The sequence below is a fragment of the Oreochromis aureus genome, linkage group 19, assembly GCF_013358895.1.
Source record: "Oreochromis aureus strain Israel breed Guangdong linkage group 19, ZZ_aureus, whole genome shotgun sequence".
Lineage (NCBI taxonomy): Eukaryota > Metazoa > Chordata > Actinopteri > Cichliformes > Cichlidae > Oreochromis > Oreochromis aureus.
In genome coordinates, this window is record NC_052960.1 from 10774587 (window position 1) to 10800689 (window position 26103).

Here is a 26103-nt window from a genome sequence, read left to right on the forward strand (position 1 = left end):
GCTCAGCTTGAAGCATGGCTCCACCAATCAGCATACGGGAGGCGGTGATGTCACAGCCCTGGCTGCATTATCCCGATTTAAGCTTGGTTGTGTGTGTGTGTGTGTGTGTGTGTGTGTGTGTGTGTGTGTGTGTGTGTGTGTGTGTGTGTGTGTGTGTGTGTGTGGGCTGTATTTGCCTCTTAGATTTGCCTAATCCTCTATGAGACTGACACATTTAAAAGCATTAAAATGTCCAAGAGAAACAAAAACTAAAACTTAAACAAGTTACTTTTTTCACAGCACAAATAAATAAATTACATTTAGGTTTATTTATTAAAGAACAAAATTAGACTTCTTCACAAAACTCTCTATGCTACAACTAATCTTAATTATTAATGCAGTCTAGTGAGTGATGTCTACCACCTGCTCTCTCAGTGTCAGTGCTATTGTGACGTCAAAGCAGACACACCCACGCCGGGATCCCCTTTGTACAAAAAGAAGCATGTTAAAGCTCTCAAGCGTGCCCGTATTGTTCTATTAAGACCTCGAAGAACCCCCTCAGCTCTGACCAGTCTGACTACCACTCAACTCTCCGATATATAACATACAACAGTCACTAAGTATGGTACACGATAGCTTCTCAGCTCCTGCAGAAAAATCCCTTTATTCTTTCAAGACCACCAGCATGCTAAAAGCCTCTCTGATATGTTAAAAATAGGCCTGAGGTTGCCGTTCTATTATTATCGCTCTATAGACTGCTGGTGAAACTGGCCCAGAAAAGCTATTTGGGTGAAAATGTTTTTCTGTTTTTTATCTAAACATCAAAAGGTTATCGGTACTCTTAAAATGACGCGTAAAGCTGCCCATACTGAGAACAATGAGCTTTTAGAGGTACTATTACTCAGCTCAGCTAAATACCAAACTCTCCATATCAGACAGGTCCAACCCAGGAAAAGATCTCAACTGCAAAGGAAGTGATCTGTTTTTGTTCCTATCAGAGGCAACTAGGGCAGGAATCATGTGAAAAAATATTGGATACTAGTGCCAATATGGGTGTGGTTGAACAACTTAACATATAAAGCAGTTTTTTTCTGCTTTTTTCTTCAGTCTAAAGCCCCTCGAATTATAAGTGTCGTTTAAATGAAAGGCACTGTTTCCGATAAACTCCTGCTTAGGTACGAGTCAAACGATAACTGTATCATGCTAAGAAGCCAAGCATGTGTGACCAATATTGTTATGATTATTTATGGAAAGAAAATGCCTTATGGAGTGGGAAAAGACTTGGGCCTGAGACTGGGGTTTGGGAAAGGCATCAGTGAGACTGGCAGCAGCTCGCAGGAAGTGCAGACCCCTAGTACCAACTGGAGAAGGTGAACAAACCGGCATGTGGAGCAGGAAGGTTCGCAAAAACATATAACCAGTAGCGGAGCATGGGAGAAATTCAGATAAATTATCTTCGGTGAGTTAAAAAAATACAAATCTGGCATTCAGTAGCAAGTTCTTATTATTCTAGGCAAGGAAACAAAAGTATTGGTTTTCAATATCCCACCCCAAAAAACAACGAGAACATCAAAATGAATGAAACAATTCATAAACTTAAGACTTATTGAACTTTTCCTGATGTTCCAGCTGTTCGGTGCGATGCTCAGCATGGTGTTAAGGAGCTGTCCAGAGTCCTGAACTTTGTTTAAAAGACTCATTTCCTGTAAAAAGATGCAGGTAGCAGGTAGTTCACACCTTACTATCTGGATATAAAAGCCTAGCACTATGTAAAACAGCATCCAATCATGAGTCGTTATGTTTGTGTCATACTTAATTATCAATGACATAATACTAATAGATAAGTGGCATATAAAGTGGATACACTCAACTGGAAATAGCACAAAACACATCAAACCACTAAAACACCTGCAATTCATGTGAGTAATGAGGTACTTAAGGTGATCTTAGGAGAGATGATACCACTGGAAATACTGTACAGTCGGTGCTCAGCTTCACTGGCTAACGGTGGTCACCTGGGAGCACTGTAAAAGCGCACTTTTGTTCCATTTAGTCGGCAGCAGCCCTAATTGAGCTCCAACAGGCCAACAACAATCAAGTAGGCCAAGAAATGATGTGCAGTTGGACTCAAGCCAGCCAGCCCCATATGAAATGCATGAGTGAGAATGTGTTACTTAGAATGGCTTACTTATCTTCATAGTAATATGGCAACGGTGTAATCTAATTTTCAAAAACAAAGACATATAAGCATAATACAAGCTATTGCAGAGAAATAACTAGCTTCTACAATGTTAGGAATCTAAAACATGATGCGGAGAGTAATTAGGCTCCTTGTTCATGAGGTAAAATTAGTGTGATGGCTGTCTGTTTGCACCAGCTGTCAGTGACGCAGCAGAGTAAAAGCATCTCTTACAGCTGATGACATGCACGCTTCGCTTTCTTTCTTTTTCATTTACTTGCCGTCACTCTGTTGATGATGTAACGACAATCCACTGTGGTGCACACAACGGGTGCACTCTTACACAGAGGCTATCAAAGTGTGACCACTGGCAACATGTAGGCTGTGAATATGTTTTAGCAAAAAGTATGATTTTCACAGCTCAATGAACGCGACAGACGCTAAACAATTATTGCTCTATATATCTAATTATATCTTTTAATCTGGATATCTCTTCATTTTGGGCTGCTGATCTGACTGAAAAAGCATTTGAAGACCAGACCAGTCTATCAGCCATTAATGTGTTGGTGTTGTTCCTGCATCATCATAATAATATTAGTCCAGGATCAAAGAGTAGAGTAAAATGGAAAAATTCCTTTTTTTAAATGTAAAACTCTCTTCTGGAACAAATAATAAGCATTTCAAGTATTTTGTTTATTGATTATTGGAATGTAACAAATGTTATCAAGTTAGCTTTACTTTACTTTACTTTACTTACTTTACGTCAGTTTGTTTGAAATAATTTAAAAAGTTGTCAGTGCGTTCACATGAAAATTGTACCTTTGTGCAACTTTGTCAGACCAGATCAAGAACTAGATCAAGGAATTTTTAGAATGATTTTTTGAAACCTGGATATTTCCCATCATATCTGTACAAATACATACCAAATTGAAATTTAAAAAAAAAAACCTGGAAGACATTGGCTTGATTCAATTAAATGTCATAAACTGATATACATCCAGATATTCTTCTGCATCCAGGAACTCAGTGTTACAGAGGGACTGAATCCTTTCACTGAGATAGTAAGTGTTGCAATTCCTAATTCAGACAATGAGACTTCCTTACTTTCCTTAAAGAACACAAAAAAAATAATACTAGATTTAAAGATCTGATATATGGACTCATTTTTTTCTTAAATATCATCAGATTTTCCTAACTTTTTTTGTGTGTGCTTATTTACGAGTCCTTAGTAAGATGACATAACAACACAGTTTAAAAATGATCTTGTTTTATTGTTACAAGTTTTTTGTTTCCACTCTTGACACTTGTGTTTGTGGCATACATGTTGCCAAAAAACACACGTATGCCAAGTTGCAAAATGCTCCTTGATAAACGAACTTTGCAACATCAATATTCATAACATGATTGAACGGTGTTTGCTCTTCGCTTTTTAAAATGATCATTTATCCATCCACCCATTTTCATCTTCTTCTTCTGTCACACCTAGAGACAACCTTTGTGCTCACATTCACTTCTATGACAAATTTAGAATAACCAGTTAGCCTAAACACATGCATGTCTGCGGACTGTGATGAAGCTAGAATACCCTGTGAAATCCCACAGTACATGCAAACTACACAGAAAGGGCGAATCCTGGACCAGGCAATATATCAGGCTCTACTAGACATCTTAGTTTAAAAAAACAACTCATTAAATCACATTAACAGGCTTATTTCTGTCTATATAATATGCAATCAGATAGCAGTCTTTATTTTTCTGGAGCAGACATTTATTATAGTCCACATCACCACACGCAATTCACTGCACGCAATTTACCAGCTGTGTTTCCGCATATCCTGTTTGACACACGGTCTCAGCTAGAGTGAAACCCACAAGAAGTCAGTGAGTGTATTATGAAAGGAACACGCCTGTCACGAATGCTCCACCTGGCAACTAACAGGCATCAATTATTCCCCGGGGGCATTTAAGGTTGCAAGGTGAACCATCATAAAGGTTTTAAATCAAAGGGGCAAATAGCGGGAAACCATGATAGAAGCAACACGTTCTTAATCTACCTTTTTACATAATGGCTTTACTGTCAATAATGCATCTGTTGCTCCATTCAAAGTGAGTATGCAATAATTGTCTCTGTAGGATACTTTAATTGACAGGAAGCTGCGTATGATTTCCAGTGGAAAAGCCAAGAGCACCTTGCCGCTTGCAATCTAAAATCACCGGCACGCTAATGTCTTCCAGATGTGACTAATATACACTTCCTGGCATGAAACACAACAGTGGCTGGCACTTTGCAGTGCAGATCGTGCCATCTGGATACTGATCATGTGAACTTTAACAGGATTTTTATCATTTTGTTTGTAAGATCTAAGAGATTTAGCATATATTTATCACTCAGCAATACTGCAATGACAAGAAACAATCCAAGCATGCTTCAGTTAACTCTAAGTGAGCTGGTAGTCCTTATCATGGTACAGCTCAGTCAATATGAAGACATCAAAAGACATCAAAATATCAAAACACCCACACAAAAGTGTTCTTTGTCACGCATTATAACCTTCTGTTAGTTAACATATAATACCATTAAGCAAACTGAAATAGCTGCGCAATGCACAGGAAATGAGGCTTCTCTGCAGCAGGAACTGGGCAGCACTGGCACAACCACAGACAAACCTTTCATAACAGTATCTATGGCGACACGCCATAAGGTGTGAAATTTCCTAGTATACTGTATATCTGAAATACAACTAAACCTTTGCCAGACTTGACCAGACTTGTGAAATGATGGTTGTGGCCTAATGCCCTTGTAACAAAAGGGGGACGCCAACAAAAAGAGACTCGCGTTATCGACCTATTCTCTTACCAAGGACAGAAAGGGTGTCAGGTTTTAGTCTTGTTCAGTGCATTGTCTGTGCACTTGTGAAGGCACTGTTGTTACGATTCAGTATCTCCTATCAAGACTCGAGGCAGATTAAATGTTTCTTGCAATCATTATCTTGCCTCAAAAAATAAACAACAACCAAAATAGCCTACAACTAAAGACTACTCTGACCAAAAGCGCAAAAATCAGACAGTTCACTGAAAGAACTTTTCTGACTAAATAGCATTCTAGCACTTAAGAAGCACAGCGTTCTCTGCACTGGTGACAATACTTGGACAATGACATGATGTAAAAATGTGTGCCTCTTTACTAAGAGTTTGACCTGCTAATACCCACATGAAATCTGACGTAAAGCTGTGAAGACAAACTGATCAAAGAAAATGAATCATGTGCTTTATTTCACAGTATTCACAAAATAAATCAAATTGTGTTCCTCCAAATAACTTCTTAATTACCCAGTCTGGGTCACCAAACAACGCACTATGTCTTCTTGTAGTGTGGTCACAAGATTTGCAGGAATCGACATTATTTTTTCTTGATGCTCTAAATGCGATTATATGCTACCTGGAAAAAAAGCCTTCTGACAAAAGGGACCATGTGCACACTATATCAAATTAGCCAAATGTGTGATTCTGTTATGCTTTCAAAAGCTACAAATGCTTGAGAACAAGTCAGCTGCAGTGTAGTGTAACTTTGTACTGAAACACATGTGTTATAGTGCAAACTTTGGGCATTTTAAAACTATTTAAATCAACCGGCAACACAGTTTGCAGAGTGCCAAGAAATTTATTTTAAGAGTAGGTTTACTAACCGTAAGCACACATGCTCACATACTACTTTGAAAGTGTGCGAGCATGTATAAATGTAAGCCTGTATGTGTGAGCATCCTGGATTGCAAATGTTGGCAAACTTCAGATGGGCGTGCAGCCAGACTTTGAATCAGCACAATATTACAGTGCAGCAGTGCAGGAGCAGAGGATGCTGTGTCCGTAAACCAGCTGAGCAAAAGAGTGCCACTTACCCTGCAGTCTCTGCATCACATTAGCTATGTCCACAGACGATCGACCTGACTGCCTTGGAGAAGCCATGTTGTCTCCTTGCAGCTGTAATGACAAGGTGGTGTCACTGATGCTGAGAGCGAAAGATCATTCACAACTGTCCCGTGTGGGACATCCCCTCTGCTCCTCCCTCCTCCTCTCTGCTTCTTTCTAATTTCACTGCAGGAGAAGGCCCAATTGAATCTCAGGTTTCATGAAGGGACAAGCAGGTCTACTGTCCAATAGAGGCACTTCTTCCATTCACCGCCTGCAACAGAAAGGTATATCACTCGAGACTGAACAGAATTATTTTGCTGTATTGTTCTACTTAAAACCTAAAAGATGAAACGTCTCCAAAGATTTCTTTCACAAGAGCCTGTTAGTTACTTTTAAGTTCTTAGTGGTCTTAATCAGATAGATATTTGCAACAGATAAGTCATTAAATGATTGTGATCAAAAGTAACTCGTTGCTGGTATTTACTTCTTAATATCATTCAAGTATCCTTTGAGACAGGCAAAATCATTAAAAATAATACTTGACTTCATTTAGTTTCCTATGTTTTCACAGATAACGAAACGTATTATTGCATCACAGGCAGGAAGGCACACATATAAGGACAACAGAGCCATGGTTTATGTTATTAGTGACACTTGTGCTTTTCTGACACTCAAGAAAATGTGTATATAGGATCCTATAAGACTACAGGTGTTGCAAATTGGTGGAAAAAATGATGACACTGTCTAACAGTCAAATATTTGCTTACATGATAGGTAAGCTACAGACTATGAAGACATTTGACTGAATTTGACTGCACTTAGAAACTGGCAGGAAGTAATAAATACAGATACAGATATAGATATAAATATATATATATATATATATTTGTGCGTGTGTGTGTTTTCAACATGTAAGATGCAATAACAAAAAACCTAAAAACGGTTTCTACTTGGCTGATGCTTTCAGTTATTTAAAGCAAAGTTTTTTTAAACAAAAAAAGGAAGTTAAACTGTCGACTGAGGAAATGTAACTTAAGATTAGCTCAAGTAAATGTTGAATTTAGCTAGACACCAAGCTTTGCATCCAAAGCTCCCATGCGTTACTAGACCTACAGGCAAGTTACTTTACGCTTAACTAGTTTCTATCAAAGTGGCAGAGCTGTAGAGCTATCCAATGTGTGTGCATGTGCGAGCTCGACAAGAGAGGAAGTTATTAACCATTACAGAAGCAACACACACAAGAGCAAGCACGAAAACGCTCGAGCGCACAAAATACAGGTAATTAAACAGGAGGCCAAATGAATGAAACATCAGCAATCAAGAAATCTGCAGCAGCTTCTTGACATTTCATCTTACCGCATTGAGCACTGAAGAGCACTGTAACTTCACAGAGGAAGTGCCTGTGTGCTGCGCGTGTGTTGCCTCGTTGCCATTGGTAACTCCGAAAATGAAACATGGTGGCGTGAAGCGCTGCAGCCGCCGATGAGTTCGCAACCGCAAGAAGTTGAGCGGCAAACTGCTGGCAAGAAGCTGCACCACACGCTGCAGGAGGAGGGTTCGGGAATGTGTGGTCAAGTTCCTGTCATTCCTTCTATTCTATTCTATTTATATGTTTATTCATTTAATAGGAACAATGGGTTTGTTCTTCCGCAGAACACAGATGATTCCCGGGTATATAGCCCTTTAAATATAAATTACTTTTGATGGCAAAGTGATAACATTTTAAAATGTTTAGCAAATAGTGCATGGCATAAATGAAAGAAACACTGTGGTGGTTTAATACACTGCATGCACATCAATAAACAAGGCTATTAAAGATCATCTGTAATCTGTAATTAATTACTTTATTAATATTTAATGTGCTTTGCGTTATATGCTAGTAAGAGCTATTTTCAGGTTGCCAGATTGTTAAAAAAAAATCCTCCTCCAGCGTGAATCTTTAGAGGGACCTCAGTAGACTGTTTAATCACTTCTACTCTGCAAAAGGGCTGCTTGTTAACATTTACAAGTGACTTAATGGCTTAAAGCATGAGCATGTATTGGTTGACATGTATTACATTTAATTCTTGATACCTGATGATACAAACACACACAGAGCTCATTACTTAAACTTAGCACAAAAAGTAAAGAAATTAATTTGTGTTTATGTCTAAATTTTGCGGAACACCACCTTGAAGTTGTCCTAAACGTGGCATGATTAGAACAGACACCCACTAAAGCCAAGAATCATTGTCACTACAAAGAAATAATCGACCAAACACACATTTGTGCTAAATTTAAATTTATATTAATTCCCTAGAGACTTGTACGAACCATTGCTTGCCAATTTTTTTTTTTTGTCCCCTAAAGGGAAGCAAGTCCGTACACTATCATACCTTAATATGTTTCAAAACCTATGTGCAAACCAAGTGCTCGAAATAAAAGTCATTGCAAGTAGTCTGGCGCCACCTACTGGACCTTTCTGTGACATGACAGTCTTAAAAATGAGCATCAGCTCCTTTACCTAGAAACAACACGTTTTTAACTAAATGAAAACTTGAAATGAAACCTTATAAAAAAAAAAAACAGAGGAACACAAAAATACAAAGAAGTCCAGAGCTCCAGAGAGCTGTGGTTCAGGCTGTGCTGTTGGCCTGAAAGCTCTTAGGGCAGGAATGAAGTGGGAACACAGCAACAATTGAAGGAAATCCCCACAGAGACCCAGAGCTTGATACCCTGCAGACTCTTAAGCGGATGGTTAGGTTTTCATTATCCAGAACCTTGTCAAGACACTTGAAAACTTTCTCAGGCACATGAGGAAAGACTATTTATTCTGACTTACCTGAAAATCCATGAAAAACTTTTTATATGATACTGAATGATCTGAAGATATTTGTTACATAAGTAATAGATCTCTTAGACATGGCCTGCTTTTTAAATGTAAAAAAAAGTGTCAATAATGGCTCATTAAAAAGTATTGATCGTAAGGAAATGATGTAAAAGGAAATGAGCTTGTTTCCCTGTGTTATGTCCCACACAGATAAGCAATGCATTTGCTAATTTTAAAGACAGAGAGGGAAGGAAGCATGACAGCAAAGTTTCCGCCACAGCAAACACTGTAGGGGGGGGAAAAGCAAAAAGTCTGTCTTGGAAAAAGCTCAGTGTTTCTCCGTCTGTGTGGAATCTAGAGCTGGGCTCATAGTGGAATAATGGCACAAAATAAAACGGATCCCTCTTTGGAAATAGACAAATCATTCAATCTGGGTGAGTGTATCTGCATTTCTTTCCCAAAGCTGTAGCCTACACTGTGTAAAAGTACAACGTTTTGTATTGTAAAATATAGATGCAATAGTTCTTCACTTGATTCAACACATACAGTCTCACAGTAAAAAACCTGCAATCCAAAATTAGATCACTAGAAAATACTGAAATGCACATTATTTTTGGATCAGTCAAACAAGTACTGAATGGTCTGGGGCCAAAATAGAGTCCTGCTGCTACTTCAGTACTATTCAGGTATCTTGGATGCAATTCTTTACTGTAGACAGAGTCAGAAAAGCAAGTATACAGCACTTAAAATAGCTCCTTTGAGTTTCTTATATTTTCTTCTATAGTAGAACTTTTTTTTTTTTTATCTGTGATAGGCTTTGTTTGCTATAGCTGTCTTGATGTCTTATGTAACATATGAATTGCTTTCTGTGCGCCTGTCCAATTTTGGTACGTGATTTTAAAAGTTTCCATTGTTTCTGGACAAGAATGATGATGGAAATGTTGAGTAATTTTTTATACATGTGACATAAATGAAATGGTCTGTTTGCGCTTCATCACACTGATACTACACAGACTAAAAAACCCACACACCAGGTATGATGTAAGGTTTTATGTAACATCGTAGCCCAGTATAGCATTTCCCAGAAACAATAAATCAATACACCGGAGGAAAATTTCCAAACAACTCTAAGATCTTAGCTGTTCCTCTCCTGAAACTACCATTTGGATATATAATTTACCCATTATGAGAACAACACAATCCATCCTATCTCCCTCTAAGCTAAATATCTCCAGCCATTATTTTTTTTTATCCCTCTGCAGTCCCTTTTCTGAGACTTTGCATGGTTTCTCTGTTTCCAGGCGATATGATTCTAGCCTTCTGTTTATCTGTGCTTGTGGGCCTGCTGCTGGGTGCTTTGATCTACGTTCTGCTGACCTGGGGATCCAGGCGCCGGGCTACAGCCAGGATCACCAGGCACTCCAAAAAGAAATCTGGCGCTTCACAAACAAACGATGCCACGAGCAGCCAGCTGGGCCTGTACCGAAGCACTTTTTTGAGCGTCTACAGACAGCCCTCTCTCGAGCCAGTTGGCCCCCTGGGGAGTAAGCCAGGTGCAGAGACATCCACGTTTCGCCCACTGCCCAAGAAGAGCAGGCCTGCCCTAGATATGGGAGATGACACCCAGGTGTCTGAGGATGCAGCGCCTTCAAACTCATCTGATTCAGCATCGCTTGTGTCAAACAAGAGGCATTCCTTCTGGCTGGGCAACAATGGGCTTAAAGGTTTTCTACCCTCGCAGACGCCCCCTCCTGCATATGACACTGTCATCCATGCCTTTGAAGAGACTTGCACCTGAAAAAGTCCACATAAATACAACAAGAACTGAAGCAGTTCAGTGGATAACAATAGACTTTCTGGCTTTGCATTGTCTTTAAAGGGACAGCTGTCTGTGCATGATTCACTTTGAAGCAGTGTGAAGAGGATGCTTTTAGAAGCATGAAGTGTCAGCTCAGCTTTTGTTTAAAGACACGAATAAGGGTTGCAGTTTCCATAATTGATACATTTGCACATTATTTTCCTTATAATTCACTTTTTTCATAAAATATCAGCAAATGACAAAATAATAATGGCCATCCTATTTTGTCTTCTATAAATGTTACATATCCATTTGTGATGACCTATAAACGGACACCAGAGGCACATTTGCACACTGAGGAAGATCGGGGAAGCTGTTTTCGCTTTAGCTTGGAAGTGGTCCACTGATTAGTTAATTATCAAAAACAGTCACTGATTGATATTCTTTAAACTGATTCATTGTAACGGGACCGCTCATAACCTGTAAACTACCAAATGTGGTTTTTTAAAAAAGGGTCTGAGGGCAGATTTTGCCCCTGATTGTGTGTCCATGAGAGCAAATAAAGAACAAAAATAATTATTTTTAAATGTCTGAATGTGTTGTTATAGAATTCACACACATGTGAATTTAATGAAATTCATGTCTCTTGTTTATGATGCTGAACATGAGGCAGAAAGGTGGGACAGTGGGTTACCAGCGCACGCATTACATCAAGGTGTTGTGTCAAGAATGTCACCTCAACTTACGTCGCAAAGATCGGGTGCGCCTTGTGTGGTTGCCATCATGAAAGATACACGCTTTTGAAGTGCAGTTTTGAATCTAATGTTTATTATATGCTAACAGCCCGTGGACGAGCCTCCATATCATAAGACACCTAAATGAACTGCACATAGTCACCTCCAGCGCTTGTTAAGACGATTATCATGGGTGTTGACGCTTTTATTTTGTACTAACTTGAAAAGATTGGTCTATTTTACGTGCTACCTGCCTCATGGCAACCCGCGTTAAAGCCACAACCCCAAAGTGCGCCAGCGGAAAAGTGCCTGGCAACACTACCGCACTGTGCGCCGACTACATCTGGATTAGTACGTGATTACAGCGGTGTCAGGTACGTACAACATATAGGATATATTTTTCTCCCCACAGTCGCTTTTATAAATGAATGCATTCATTTACCACCGCAGTTTGTTTTTGTCTCGTAAGCGCTCAGTCATTCAGACTACTGCATGCGGTGAGACGCCTTTGAATGGGAAAATCATTTGATGTAATGTGTCATGTAGTGGGAGACCTTTATAAAGGAAAGGATGGGTAATTTATTTCGATTGTAATCGGGTGCTAAAGTCTCAAACCTGAGTTTGAGTCATAAGATGCAATTATATTATTGTTAGCTGCACTATGATATGTTTTGGGTCTGCTTCGTGTAAAATATTGGGCATTTTAGTTCTTATGCTTGTCTGGCTGCTGCTGCTGCTGCTGTGGTGGTGGAAAGGAACAGACAGTATCAGTACCCATGGAGACTGCGAGTGCCTTGGTCTCCAATGCAGTGTTGCTGTTGCATAGAGACTGAGAAACACTGTGAATTTCAAGGTTGATGCACTGAATGACAAGGATGCTATTTAAAGCAAAAACCACCTCTCTCTCTCTCTCTCTCTCTGATTACCTTACTTGTTGAATAACAACATTCCTCTTTTCCTCTTTTTTTCATCTTCACTGCAACAGGATTGCACAACTCTCTGGAGCCACATCAGGAAGACATGGGATGGGCTACTGGCAAAGAAGCCTCAAGTCATTTCATGGCAAACTCTGGAGTGTAGAGCTGCTTGATTTGGGTGAATGTAGAGCTGGACACCATTTGGCTGTATGATGCATTTTACTTCCCCGTAGATTTTATTGTAAGTATCAAGAGCAGAGCAGCCACTACCCTCCAGTGCACCATCTGAATGGAAATATGGACACCTTCAATGGAGGAATTTTGACTCAACATGTCCAGGAACTATGAGGTATTTTTTATATTTATCTGCTGCCAGACTAATTTGAATGTCATTTTTCACTTTACCTAGCCATATTATAAAATGCTATTACTTATTATGTAGTGTGCTAGACGATACCACGTAGGATCGAAACTGTTCATAAACAGATCTTGATTTTAAATGGCAGAAGAGACACCCAAAAACTAAAAGCAAACCAGACTAAATTTGGCTGTTTCTGTCGTACTTGTAAAATATTGTGTTCAGTGAAATCAGTATTATAAAATAACATTGTTTAAAAGCTACTACGGGGACCTAAAAGAGCATTTTAAAGGTTCTCCTGTGCTAATGTGGGAAATCTTGGGTTTCTACTTTACAATATCTATGTGAGCTCTTTCAGACATTTTCATGTAAATCCAAATGAGTAGGTAGGCTGCGAAATGAATGCGCCCAAAAATGAAATGTGTCTAACCTACGTTGTGGAGACAGGATTTAAAAATATACTGTGGTTTGCATATTTGTGCCCTAAATTGCAATTCACATGTTTCGTCTAGTCCTCCTCTCATTTTCAGTTTGTGAATATGAAGAAATAAAACACAGACTGTCGTGATGATGTAATCTAGAGACAAATCCTGGAGCCACTCCATGGACAGTGAATAATAGAATAACAGCTAGAACACTATGAGCAGCAGACATCGTGATTTTACTGGTGTCAGAGCACATTTGGTGATTCACTTGTGTACTTGCGTAAAGTCTGTTCACACAAATGAAAATCATTAGGATGGAATTTATCAAAGAACCTGTAAGTCATGTAAGTGCCTGGTTTCACTCGCCAGTCTGGTACCTGCAAATAAGCTCAGGAAGATGATGCCCACTGATATCCCTGAATTCGTTAATTGGGTGTTTTTTCAGAGGTTTTCTCTTAACATGCAAATTTACGCCTCTGGGAGGCAACATAAAGCTGAACCAACTCCCTGCTCATAACTTGATAACATAGGTGAATCATCTTGATGATCTCTGTTTAAAAGGAACATACACAAAGCTGTGTTTTTATTTTTATACAGAAAAGTCTTACCATATCTTGTGATTATATCACTAGCCCCTTGTTTATCTTTGCATATATTGAAAATCCAGTTTTTCTCTCTTTACATTAAAGACTTCTTTCCAAAATCACCCTTAAAGCTGATGTTGAAAGTTCAATCTTTGTAGCTGCTTTGATTAAACTCCACCCCAAAAAAGGCCTTTGAATGAACTGCCAAGGTCCAGAAGTGCTCAGAAAAGAAGGAAATTTGTACTGGGCAAACAGCAACTGCCTATTAAGATTGTATGATATGACTGGAAGCATCAGGAAAGCTTGGATCTTGTATTGAGATTGTTCTGTCATCTTGTGTTTCAAAGGTCAATAAGCTTTTAATCTAAACTATTTCATATTTTACATTAGTAACCACAGCCGAGCTTCCTGTTGACCATGACAGTGTTCATACCAGAATGCCCTGAGCTTCACTGAAAAGGCAGTTTTAAGTAAATGCAGAGTCACACACTGACATAAACTGAAAACGTTCATTATCTAGCTTCATTACAATTGAAAGCATGGTGTTATTTGAAACTCTCTTTCTTTGTTTCGCTTGCCAGCCTGGTCAATCAGTAGGGATGTTGGCCGCCGTGGAACATGGTCCCATCCTCTGCAGCGACTCCAACATCCTCTGCCTCTCGTGGAAAGGCCGGGTCCCCAAGAGTGAGAAGGACAAGCCAGTGTGCCGGAGACGGTACTATGAGGAGGGTTGGCTCGCCACAGGGAACGGGAGAGGAGTCGTCGGGGTGACGTTTACATCGAGTCACTGCAGGAGGGATAGAAGTACACCTCAGAGAATCAATTTTAACCTGCGAGGACACAACAGCGAGGTGGGATTTTCTCTTTTTTTTGCAATGAGTTGAACGTATAAATAAGAATTTGACCTCTGTGCTTTCATTTTACACTACTAAAATAATGATTTTCTTACTGATCCAACCCACTCGTAAAGGAACTTTTGCAACAGCAGAGTAAAATCAAGAAATTACTGTTTGAATAGATAAATTAAAACAAAACAATCCTGCATATTACAGAACTAAATTGGGTTAAATGCGCACTATATTTACAGAGACTATGCATTAGCATACTTTGTAAAATGATTCATCTTGCTGAAATGCTAATTTTTATTACATTTAAAAAAATTTAAATGCTATATGAACAGAGTGCATTTTCATTATTGTGTGCCATTAATATTAAAACACATTTACTGCTGTTGAAATTATTATTTTTTTCCTCTTTGTAAGTAGATTTTTCTTTGAACTACTTTAGCTTTTATATCGATGAATGTTCCTCTGGTGGTGAAAAAAAACTGATGGTGTTTGGGGTATTTGCAGGTTGTCTTGGTGCGCTGGAATGAACCCTTCCAGAAGCTGGCCACTTGCGATATGGAAGGAGGCATATTTGTGTGGATTCAGTATGAAGGAAGATGGTCTGTGGAGTTAGTGAATGACAGAGGAGCCCAGGTAGACATTTTTTTTTTTTTGCAAATATGAGCTAAAATTGATTTGTTTTCCAAATTTATGGTATTTAACACATTTGTACTCCAACTGATGCAACAGAAAGGCTGTATCTTCTTTGCGCTGACCTCTTGTGTAATTACACTAATGATAGAAATCTTTAAATTAGGTGAGTGACTTCACTTGGTCCCATGATGGCACTCAAGCCCTCATTGCATACAGAGATGGGTTTGTGTTAGTTGGCTCGGTTAGCGGTCAAAGACACTGGTCCTCTGAGATTAATCTGGAGAGCCAGATCACCTGTGGCATCTGGACCCCTGACGATCAGCAGGTACCAATGTTTGGCTGAATTTGTACTACTTAAAAGATAATTACAATTACGTATAATTCAAAAATGTAAAGGTGTTGTGGACTAATGTCATAATCTTGAAGTGAGTGAGTGAAATGGGTTTGTTTGTTTATCTAGTCAACTATTAAAGTTTAATGTGCAATGTCCCCTCAGGTCTTGTTTGGAACAGCAGATGGTCAGGTAATTGTGATGGACTGTCACGGAAGGATGCTTGCCCATGTTCTGTTACACGAGTCTGATGGGATTGTGAGCATGTCTTGGAATTGCCCCGATTTCCTAGTCGAGGACAGCACAGAGAGCGACACAGACTCCGATGACAATATTCTGCCTTTAGGTACTAAACCGGTTTGCCCTTCAGCTCGTGTAACTTAATTAAAAGTGTTGCCTGAGGAAGACTCACATGTGTACTTTTCTTTCTTCCTCCAAGTGCGGCGAGTTAAGCCTCTGTTGACTGTCACCTTCTTATCAGGAGATATTAGTTTGATGAATAACTATGATGACCTCTCTCCTACTATAATTCGCTCAGGGCTTAAAGGTATGAACTCTGAACCTAAGTATGTTAATTTGCAACTTTAGTGATATGTACTGTTAATCATGTGAAGTAAATATCCTTTTTCTTTACACCAAAGACGTTGAGGCCCAGTGGTGCTCCCAGGGAGACCTCCTGGCTGTGGCTGGCATGGAGAGACATGGGCTCCCTTCTGACTCAGCTTGTGCATCCATCATGAGGAATGCCCTTGTTAAGTTTTATAATGTCCAAGGTGAACACATCTACACTTTGGAAACACCGGCGCAGGTTAGTCCTTCATAAATTAAGGGATAGATGTTTTGCTTAAAAAAATTATAATAATGAACATAAACCTTGTGTCATATTTCATGAAATCCACACAAGTGAGGACCAATTAGTAGAAATCCTCTTTCAATTGTTAACCGTTCTCAGACATTCTTGAAAGCAAACTACAACAAAGATTAGGATTGACACTTTGCCAGATATAAGGGTGTAGATTGTTTGTTTTGTAATCTAACCTAAAGGGTGTTAACCTTTGTTTCAGCTCAAAGTCAGCAATAGGAAGTAGCATAAAACAGAAACTAGCGAACCTGCTCTGCTATTGACGTCTGCAGGAAGTCTCTTATTCTCAGTGGTTCTTTTTCAGAGGCCCATCACCACCATTTGTTGGGGTCACAGAGATTCCCGTCTGTTCCTTGCATGTGGACCAGCTCTCTATGTGGTCCGTGTGGAGCACAGGGTGGCCAGCCTCCAACTTTTATGCCAGCAAGGCATTGCCAGCGCCCTGCGAGAGGAGAAAGATGTCGGGAAACTAAACATGCCCTCGCTTCTCTGCTCTTATGTCACCACTGCTTTTATCCCCACCATCAAGGTATTAAAGTTTAATGTGCAATCCTGCATCAGGTCTTTTTTGGTACAGCAGATGGTCAGGTGTTAGTGATGCTTTTCACCACTGCTTTTCATATACACCATTGAGGTGCAATGATCCCTGTTTCATTAGTGTGCAGTGACTGTCAGAGATAGGTTTCTTACCAACTTTATTGCACAGCGAGTAAAGGAAAATTGCTGACAGGGGCATGTTTTCATTTGAGTGTCCAGCAGTCTTACAGCTCCTTCCTTTCTTTGTTCTAGCCCCCAATTCCTGACCCCAACAACATCCGCGACTTTGTCAGCTATCCCACAGCAGGGAACGAGAGGCTCCACTGCACCATGAAGCGAGCTGAGGACAGTCCTGAAGCAGGCGGACCCTGCTACACGCTGTATCTAGAATATTTAGGAGGACTGGTGCCTATTCTTAAAGGAAGGCGCATCAGTAAACTTCGGCCTGAGTTTGTTATTATGGATCCAAAAACTGATGGCAAGGCAGGTGGGTTTAGACCTGAAAGAAAACACTTCACCTAAATCTTTTAAAAGTCGCTATTCATTCTGTCTTTAGCTGCAGTGAAAACTTTGCACAGTTTGGAATGGGCATGAACCAAAGTAAACACAAAATGCATTAGGGGTGGAACAGAAAATAGACCTGCCCAGGGTCATCTTGTATGCACCTTGTTTCTGTGCATATTTGTGCTGTGCGCTCGTCATTCACCTTGAGGAAGAACAAGTACAGAGTGTGGTGATGAGTGTTGCTTTCTGATGTAACATGGTCTGGGGCCTGATACAGGAATAGAGTATGTCGTGACCTGGCTGCACTCGTGTTGCATTTAATGTTATTCATGCAGAGGTTGCCCACTAATGGTATGTTAGTGGGTGTATTGTAGATATTTTGTTCAAACTCAACTTTATTTCTTATTTTTCTTTGCTGTGCTTCTTTCAGAGGAAGTTTGCGTCAATCCCATGATCTCATACACCGACAGCTGTAACTGCTCTGACTCCAGTGACATTGAGCTGAGCGATGAGTGGGTCGGGAAGAAGTCACCAAAGTTATCTCGCGGAAACAGGTCACCAAAACACGTCTGAAGTTATATAAATGTTTTTTATTTTTTTGCACATTTTCTCCTGCATTGTTTTTTCATCATTCCAAATGATTTTATAAGGTGTAAAAATGTGTCTTTGTTTCAAAGGTTGAACATGGAATCAAGAAAATCTCCCAAACTTTCACGTGCCAATCAAGAAGGCCAGCGATCGCCACGCCTACCAACAAAGAAGCCTCCCGTTCGGTCACCCAGCCTGACAAGGCGTGAGTTTTCTATGGATGGAATTACGGAGGTAATGACCTGCCAAATACAATGTACTGCCAAGTATTACAGCTCATGCTCATTAGCTAGTAATACTGTAGTACCTGCATTATTATCACTGTGTAATTCACAGCAACCTATGTTAGAATATAATGTTTTCTTTGTTACTGGGCTGCCATATTTTTGTTAGATCCTTTAATGATTGGCAAACTCACAGTCTATTATAGAAAGGATTTGTCACTCATTTATGATACAGTAATCATTACTACCATAGTGGAAATACTGACTTTAAATTTAAGCATTAAAAAAAAGAAAAATATTTGTTTATTTAGGGCAGCACAGGCCAGTTATCCCCGTTGCCTTGCAGCAAGAAGGTTCTGAGTTCAAATCCATCATCTGGCCATGGCCTTTCTGTGTTTGCATGCTCTGGGCTCTCTCCAGGTACTATGGCTTCCTCCTGAAGTCCAAAGACATGCATTTAGCGGGGTTAGGTTAATTGGTGATTCTGGTGAATGTGAGTACAAATGGTTGTGTGTTTCTCTGTGTTAGCCCTGAAACAGATTGGTGACCTGTCCAGGGTGTACCCTCTCGCCCTGTGGCAGCTTGGATAGCCTCCAGCCCCCTGAACTATCAATACACCCATCCATGGTTAGAAGAAAAGCATTTAGTTTAGGCAGCCAACTGCTGTGATGAAGTTCAGCACTCAAACGGATGATGGCCACTGTGTAACAAATGATTTGACTGTAGAATATATGCTCACCTGTCAGAGGTAAAGAAAAGTACATACTGTGATTTATTGTTAGGTCCACATTAATCTTGTCTCTACTTCAGCAATATTTAAAGTAAGGTACACAAATTTAAGTTTCTGCTGATGTGCCAAGTGAGCAGATGTGTGCAGCCTTCGCGCTTTAAGGGCTCTGCTGTAGTTAACTCTGTGAAGCTGCAGATAATTAAACTCCTACAAGCCATAAGCAAGAAACACTTTAGCTTCTGTTTAAGTTTTTTAAACCCAGATTACACTCTTTACTTGGTCATGTAGGTGTGCATTTGCTCCATGATCAGGGGAAAATCAAGAGGGAAAACTAGTGAAGGGGCACTGTCATCAGTTTAATTATTTATCATGGACTATAACAGTCAATGGTGTGCTGGAAGTAGGTTCACATGTGCTTAGCAGCAAAGCTTTCACACTTATTATTCACTTCTTTCCCGTTATCTTCAATTTTCTGCTTCACAGCACAATTACCTTGCACAAGTGACATCTAATATTTGGGGGACAAAATTCAAAATTGTGGGACTTGCTTCTTTCCTCCCCACAAATCTTGGCGCAGGTAAAAACCAAAAGCAGCACATATACATGACTTTACTCAACAGTTACTTTCGTTTTCCTTCTCGAGTCAACTCTATTTTCTTCTTTTCCAGTCATCTATAAGACCAGTTTGCTTCATTTGCAACCGAGGCAGATGACAATCTACCTTCCAGAAGTGCGAAAGATTTCTCATGACTTTATGAGCCTGCCTGTGTTCAACCCCAATGTGTTCAGCGAGGATGAGGATGACTTACCAGGTAAAGAGGAAATCCAGAAAGATGTAAATAAATTAATTTGCGTGCCCATCAGTTTATTATCATCCTAAGTCGCTTATACTCTTCTTCTCTGTCTTCTTATATAGTGATGGGGCCATCTGGAGTGGCTGGAGACAATCCTCCATGTACAGTCAACATTCCCATTGCTCCCATCCACAGCCCAGCTCAAGCCATGTCCCCAACCCAGAGTATTGGTCTGGTTCAGTCTCTTCTGGCCAATCAGAATATTCAGCTTGATGTTCTGACCAACCCGACCGCCACTGCTGCAGCAGCAGCTGCAGCGGCAGCAGCCTCTGTCCCTGTCACTGATCATGGTCAGGATGCTGTTGCGTCGCCATATCCCGTGCCAACTAGATACACCAGCCCTGGTCAGGTGATCTTCAATGGGTTGGAGATGGGTCCTCTTCTCCCTGGCACTTTACCTCCCCCACCTCCACCTCACCATCTCCCACCACAGCCTCATTCACAGCGTTCTCATTCACAGCAGCCTCGCCAGCAGCCATCTAAACAGTCACAGCAAATACAGACACAGCAGCAGCAGAAAATGCACCATCATCAACAGCAGCAAGGGCAACCGCAGCAACAGCAACACCATCACCCATCCCAATCACAGCAGCAGCTGCAGCAACAGCAGCAGCTGCAGCAGCAACACCAGCAGCTACAGCAGCTGCACCACCAGCAGGGGCAACAGCAGCAACAGCAACACCATCACCCGTCCCAGTCACAGCAGCAGCTGCAGCAGCAGCAGCATCAGCAGCTACAGCAGCTGCACCACCAGCAGACGCTACATCAACAACAGCAACATCAAGTTCAGCAACATCAACAAATGCAACAAACGCAACAGCAAGTGACGAACCAACAGCTTCAGCAACAGCAGATCCAACAGCAGCAGCAGCAGATGCAGATGCAGCACGAGCAAATGCAGCAGCAGCAGCAGCAGATGCAACAGCAGCAGCAGCAAATCCGACAGCAGATCCAAGAGATGAGGCAGCAGCAGCAGCAGCTCCAGCAGCAGCATCAGCAGATCCAGCAGCAGCATCAACAGATGCAGAGGCAGCATCAACAAATGCAGCAGCAACTGAAGATCCAAATGTCGTTGCCCCCTCCTCCATCTGGCTATCCTACCATTTCCTTGCAACAGATTCATCTTCTTCCCCAGATGCCACCTCCCACCACTGAGCCAGGGCTCGACAGGGGAGACCATGGACACACTCTGAAGCCAAGTCTGCCACGTATATTACCTCCCTCCTTTAACGATACAGATGGGTCTGTAGAGATTCAGATGAGGAAGGTAAATCCTCCTCCTCCGTACCCGGGGACTGTAGTGTCTGCAGCAGCAGCTTCAGCTGCTGCTCCTCCTCAAACTCTCATCACAAACTGTGACAGCCCAAGTATCCTGGCACCAGACCCCTGCCTGAAAAAGGATGAATTTTTGCTTCATCCTGTCACCTTACAGTACCCAACACCTCTTGGGTATGAAAGGATCACGACCTTTGACAGCAGTGGCAATGTGGAGGAGGTATGTCGGCCACGCAGGCGCCTCATTCGCAACCAGAATGCATACGCTGTGCACAGCATTGGGGGCTCAGCCACACTCAAAGTCACTTCCTCAGAGAATAAAAAAATTCAGCTTCCATACAGCTCAGCAACATTAAGTCGTCTTTCTGTCCCTCGATACACAATACCAAGTGGAGACCCCCCTCCTTACCCTGATCCAGCCAATCAGGTAACAGCTACACTTCCTCCTCCCCAGAGAATTGATAGCAGCCTCATTCATGCCACTCTACGTCGTGAACGAAGGGATGTGGGCCTCAAAGTGCCACAGATGATGGACAGCTCAAGGACACTACCTACTAAAGCTAAAATGAACAGTGCATTAGCCCTTTCCTACCAGCAGAGGGTGCCCACTGCCTTATACACATGCACACAGTGCAGTAGTAACAGCAGCAGCACCAGTGTTAGTGTCAGTGGAGGTGGAACTACCAGTAGTGGTATTGCAGGTGGAACAGTGGTGAGGCAGGACTTCCCACCAGGGAAAGGTGCGCATCACAGTACCATCATAGTGCACTCCAAAAATGCCTCGCCGATGGCATCTCAGTCATCTTACAGTCTACTGGGTGGCGTTGACAACAGTCGGGACAGAACAGTGTATGTTAATTCTGCATTTACTGAGGATGAGACTTTAAATCAGCAGTGTCACCTTGAAAAATCAGTACGTCAGCTGACTCTTGGTGATGTCAGTTTGACAGTAAAACGCCCTCCGCCTTACCAGTGGGACACCTCCGCCACAGAAGATTTCTGGCTCACCCCGGATCAAACAATGTTAGCTCCCCCACCTCATAAACCGCCTCCCCTTATTATCAGTCAAGCTCAGCACCTTGATGTGACTCGGCTTCCTTTTGTCCTCACAACTAAACCTCCAACCAGTCCGAGCACAAGCACTCTTACTTTTCCATCAGGTTACCACATATCCCTGTCACCTTTTCCTCCAGGGGTGGGTCACAGTGGACCCCCACTTCAGACTTTGCAAAACCCTCCGCAACAGTGTTCTCCAAATGAAGTGGTTGGTCCTGTCCCTTTTGCTCAGCAGGACCCTAATTTGGTCTTGCCACCGGGCTATCCCCCAAATCTGGCCAACTTGGCCTGCTGTCCTCTCCCTCCTCTGTACCCAGGAGCAAGCTCATGTGCCGGACTCCAACTGCACCCGGTCAGCCTCCACCCCTGGAACCCTTACCCCTGCCCACCGCCCATGCAAGATCCTCCTGCGCCTCCACTCCCAACCAAAACTCACCAGATTTTGGAGAAGCCAATACTGTCCCCACCTCCTCCTACTGCACCACCTCCCCCACCTCCTCTTCCCCCTCCTCCCCCACCTACCGAGTTGCCACCATCCAAAAGTGCCACAGAAGATCTCGCAGAATCTGCCAATAATTTTCCAGAGCCATCATCCTTGAATGAAAGCCCTGTCCCACAAGAGTCAGAGCGCTTCAACAAGAAGAGCCGCAAAAGGCTTGACAGCCGGGCAGAGGAGGCCAACATGCCCACTGTGTCTGAGGGCAAATCCAGAAAGGAAGGGCGTGCGCTGTCTGATTTCAACACTCTCATTGCGAGCCCGAGGCTTGGTAGCAGAGAGAAAAAGAAGCCCAAGGGGCAGAGAGAACAACTTAATAAAACAAAGAAAATGAACAGGACCACAAATGAGTTTCAGGATAGCTCAGAGAGTGAGCCAGAGCTCTTCATTAGCGGTGACGAGCTAATGAACCAGAACCAGAGTAGTAAGAAGAGCTGGAAGAACAAGCGCAGCATGCGTATGGCAAGTGAGCTGGAGGAGATAAAGTGTCGCAAGGCAAATGAAAGGGAGGACCGTAGTTTAGGCAGCCAAGGGTTTGTCTACGTTATGGCCAATAAACAGCCACTGTGGAATGAGGCCACCCAGGTGTACCAGCTTGACTTTGGAGGTCGAGTCACCCAGGAGTCAGCAAAGAATTTTCAGATCGAACTGGATGGTAGACAGGTAATGATAAGCAACATTAGTGAATTTAAAAATGATTTGTCTCTTCATCTCATAGGGGTTTCTATTTTTCTATTTTTGCTTCAGCCCTTAAAGCAAAAACACCAAACATGTATGACATCAGCTTTACACGTGCAGTGATCTGCTGCTCTTGTTCATCTTGTATATCTTTGGGCTTTAGCTTTAAAAAAGCAGCTTCACAATGCTTATGTTTTGGTTACTGCTTTCTTTCTGAAATATCTTCTTCTTCTACAATTTTTTTAGGTGATGCAGTTTGGGCGGATAGATGGAAATGCTTATATCTTGGATTTCCAGTATCCTTTCTCAGCCGTGCAAGCATTTGCTGTTGCCTTGGCAAATGTGACTCAGAGGCTAAAGTGAAAAGGTCATTTGGTGTTGCTGTGCACTAACTCAACAGAGCTCAGCGGTCTTACTTTCCAGCGTGTGGGGCTACGATGGAGAAAATGTCCTGTTTTATTAAGAAGAGATTAATATATGTACAAGCTAGTCTTGCACATGGAGGCAATTTACAATCAGTGTGTTGATGAAAGAGATTTAAGTGAATCCATAATTTCTAGTTCATATATTAAATGTAGTCATGTAGTCAATCTATTATAATTATTATGATATGGTATATATTAGATTAAAAAAACAAACCTTTTTCTGGGATAGAAAAAAATGCAAACTAACTTATGTTGCAGTGACTTTTAAAAGCAGTCTGGAGGTTTAGTGCCATCTGTAGTATCAAACACATTATCTCGCTATTGAATTGCAAATTAATAACCTTGTCGTGTTTATAAAGAAATAAGCACAGCAAATATATAAGTCTGAAGTGGCGTTCAAAATTGATATACACGTTCACTAAGCCATACCATATGTTATATGAACGCTGCACTATTTTAAATCCGTATTAAGAAATAAGTAGATATATTATACAGTTTTATTATATCACACTTATAGGTATTTAATTACATTTATTTATAATCTCATTTGGATTTTTTTTCAGTTGAATGTCTTCAACATTATGTTCAATTTGCTGAACATGCAATAGAGGGATATATAAATTTGGTAGCTGCAACATGAAAAGTTGAGTACAGTTTGCCATAGTTTATATATTTTCTCTTTATGCTACTTCCATGAAGTGCTGCAATGAACATAATCGTATTATTTTGGCCTCTGTACATTCAACCCATTCAACACCTGACGGTGTGTTCATTTTTCCACTTGTAAATTTAAACACATTTCGATTGAAGAAACATTATTCTCTATTTCCTTGTTGATTTCAGAATCAACTATTGTGGATACAGTTGTCAGTAATCGTGTACAGTAAGTCTATGGGTGCCATATCTAGCCAAAAGCATTTGGCTGAAAGTATGCCTGCTAGGAAATTAGCAGAAAATGATGTCATGTAGATCTCATCTCACCCAGAATAAATCTACACGGTAACGATTAAGATCTTTTCAATCACTTTCACTTGGTTGGCTCTGTTTTGTTTCCACTGGGTGTTTAAGATGCTACTTGAATTCTGCATTTGAATGTGAAGTACAGTAGTTTGCCTATTTTGGAAACCAGTGCTGCTTTAGATAGAGCTTGTGTGCAATAATGCTACCTACACAGAACTTAATGTCGTACCTGCAAAAGAAACTGTAATGCTGCTTGCTCTGTGTATTTAGTGACCTAACATTATTATGTGCTTAGAAAAATATGTGTGTATGTTGCTAATTTTAATAATTTTGTATTTCACCTTTGCTTTAACATTGCACCTTGAGTTGTTTTGGGGTTTTTTTTTCTTGATGTTACAGAAAAAAGAATGAGAACATAAACATGCAGAGGTATTAACTACAACATACTCATAAGTTGCTAGAGATGACCCGTTAGTGGGAGTGAGATTCATGTAGATTTGGTGCTATTGTATAAAGAAAAAAATGTGATCATATCTGGAAATCTGTCACTTGTTTTTAGAAGTTTATTTTAACTGGAAAGTATTTTGCAAAAAGTTACAGAACATTTGGTGCAGATGTTTTCATTTCAGCTTTTTTTATTCAGTGCAGCTTCAGAGATTTTAGCAACAGTGCGTGTCAGTTATTATCAGCAATACTGCCTAATAACCGAATGGTTTGCTGCCTGATTGTTTTTCTCTTATTTTGTGATGGAAACAAAAAAAATATATGACTGTAGGTTTTCTGGGGACCTATAAGCTGGCCAAAATGGAATAAAAATCTATGGTTCCAAAATGTTTTTTGTTGTTTTTATTTTATTTCTTTTTATTTTTTATATTAGATCTTTTACAAACTAATGCAATGGAAGTGATTGCAAAAGACCTGCTCTTCACTTTCCATTAAATGTGGGAGAAATATTAATACAGTTGTAGATATAAAATATTTTAATTTGTTTATTTAATTTTACTTTGACATTTTGTATGCATCTTTGTCAAAGTTGTCTTCTGTAGTTAGCGTATTCCACAAAATGCTGTTTAATTCAGGCAAGCACGCTAATCTAAGAATATTTGGATTAAAAAAAAATATCTGGAATTACAGATATTTATTCAAAAACATATATATTTTTCCGGCTGACAAATTTGTCTGCTGGAAAAAATACTTTTGCTTTCCTGATAATACTTTTGCTTTTCCAGATGAGGATCATGGATAGCTCCCATGGAGTGAAAGGGGGACACCTGGACAGATTACCAATCTATGACATAGAAACCAGACTCACTAATTAATCTAACATGCATGTCTTTGGACTGAGAGAGAAACCTGCAAAAGACATAGAGCACATGGAAACTCCACACAGAAGGGTTCCCGCTGGCTGGT

General features: G+C 40.8%; 3 protein-coding genes across 3 annotated transcripts in view; 2 read left to right on the plus strand and 1 right to left on the minus strand.

The window, feature by feature from the left end:
• Positions 1-7567, minus strand: part of syne1b (spectrin repeat containing, nuclear envelope 1b) — a 76223-nt gene extending 68656 nt beyond the window's left edge. Inside the window, exons 1-2 of the mRNA XM_039602887.1 lie at positions 7424-7567; positions 6055-6338 (exon numbers count right to left, since the gene is read on the minus strand). Coding sequence (XP_039458821.1) covers positions 6055-6121 — 67 coding nt within the window. The 5' untranslated portion in view covers positions 6122-6338; positions 7424-7567. The remainder of the gene's footprint in view (positions 1-6054; positions 6339-7423) is intronic.
• A 1605-nt stretch (positions 7568-9172) lies between these two features.
• On the plus strand, positions 9173-11234 carry myct1b (myc target 1b). The gene is made up of 2 exons (XM_031737090.2): positions 9173-9310; positions 10178-11234. The coding sequence occupies exons 1-2, from the start codon at positions 9256-9258 to the stop codon at positions 10672-10674; spliced, it is 552 nt and encodes a 183-aa protein (XP_031592950.1). The 5' UTR covers positions 9173-9255; the 3' UTR covers positions 10675-11234.
• A 487-nt stretch (positions 11235-11721) lies between these two features.
• On the plus strand, positions 11722-25518 carry tulp4b (TUB like protein 4b). The gene is made up of 16 exons (XM_039602908.1): positions 11722-11782; positions 12394-12674; positions 14274-14543; positions 15045-15173; positions 15337-15498; positions 15670-15850; positions 15944-16051; positions 16146-16312; positions 16671-16895; positions 17156-17390; positions 17838-17961; positions 18085-18229; positions 19433-19526; positions 19618-19761; positions 19866-23293; positions 23555-25518. Exons 2-16 carry the CDS (start codon positions 12657-12659, stop codon positions 23669-23671), a joined length of 5547 nt encoding a protein of 1848 aa, XP_039458842.1. The 5' UTR covers positions 11722-11782; positions 12394-12656; the 3' UTR covers positions 23672-25518.
• Positions 25519-26103: the final 585 nt, after the last annotated feature.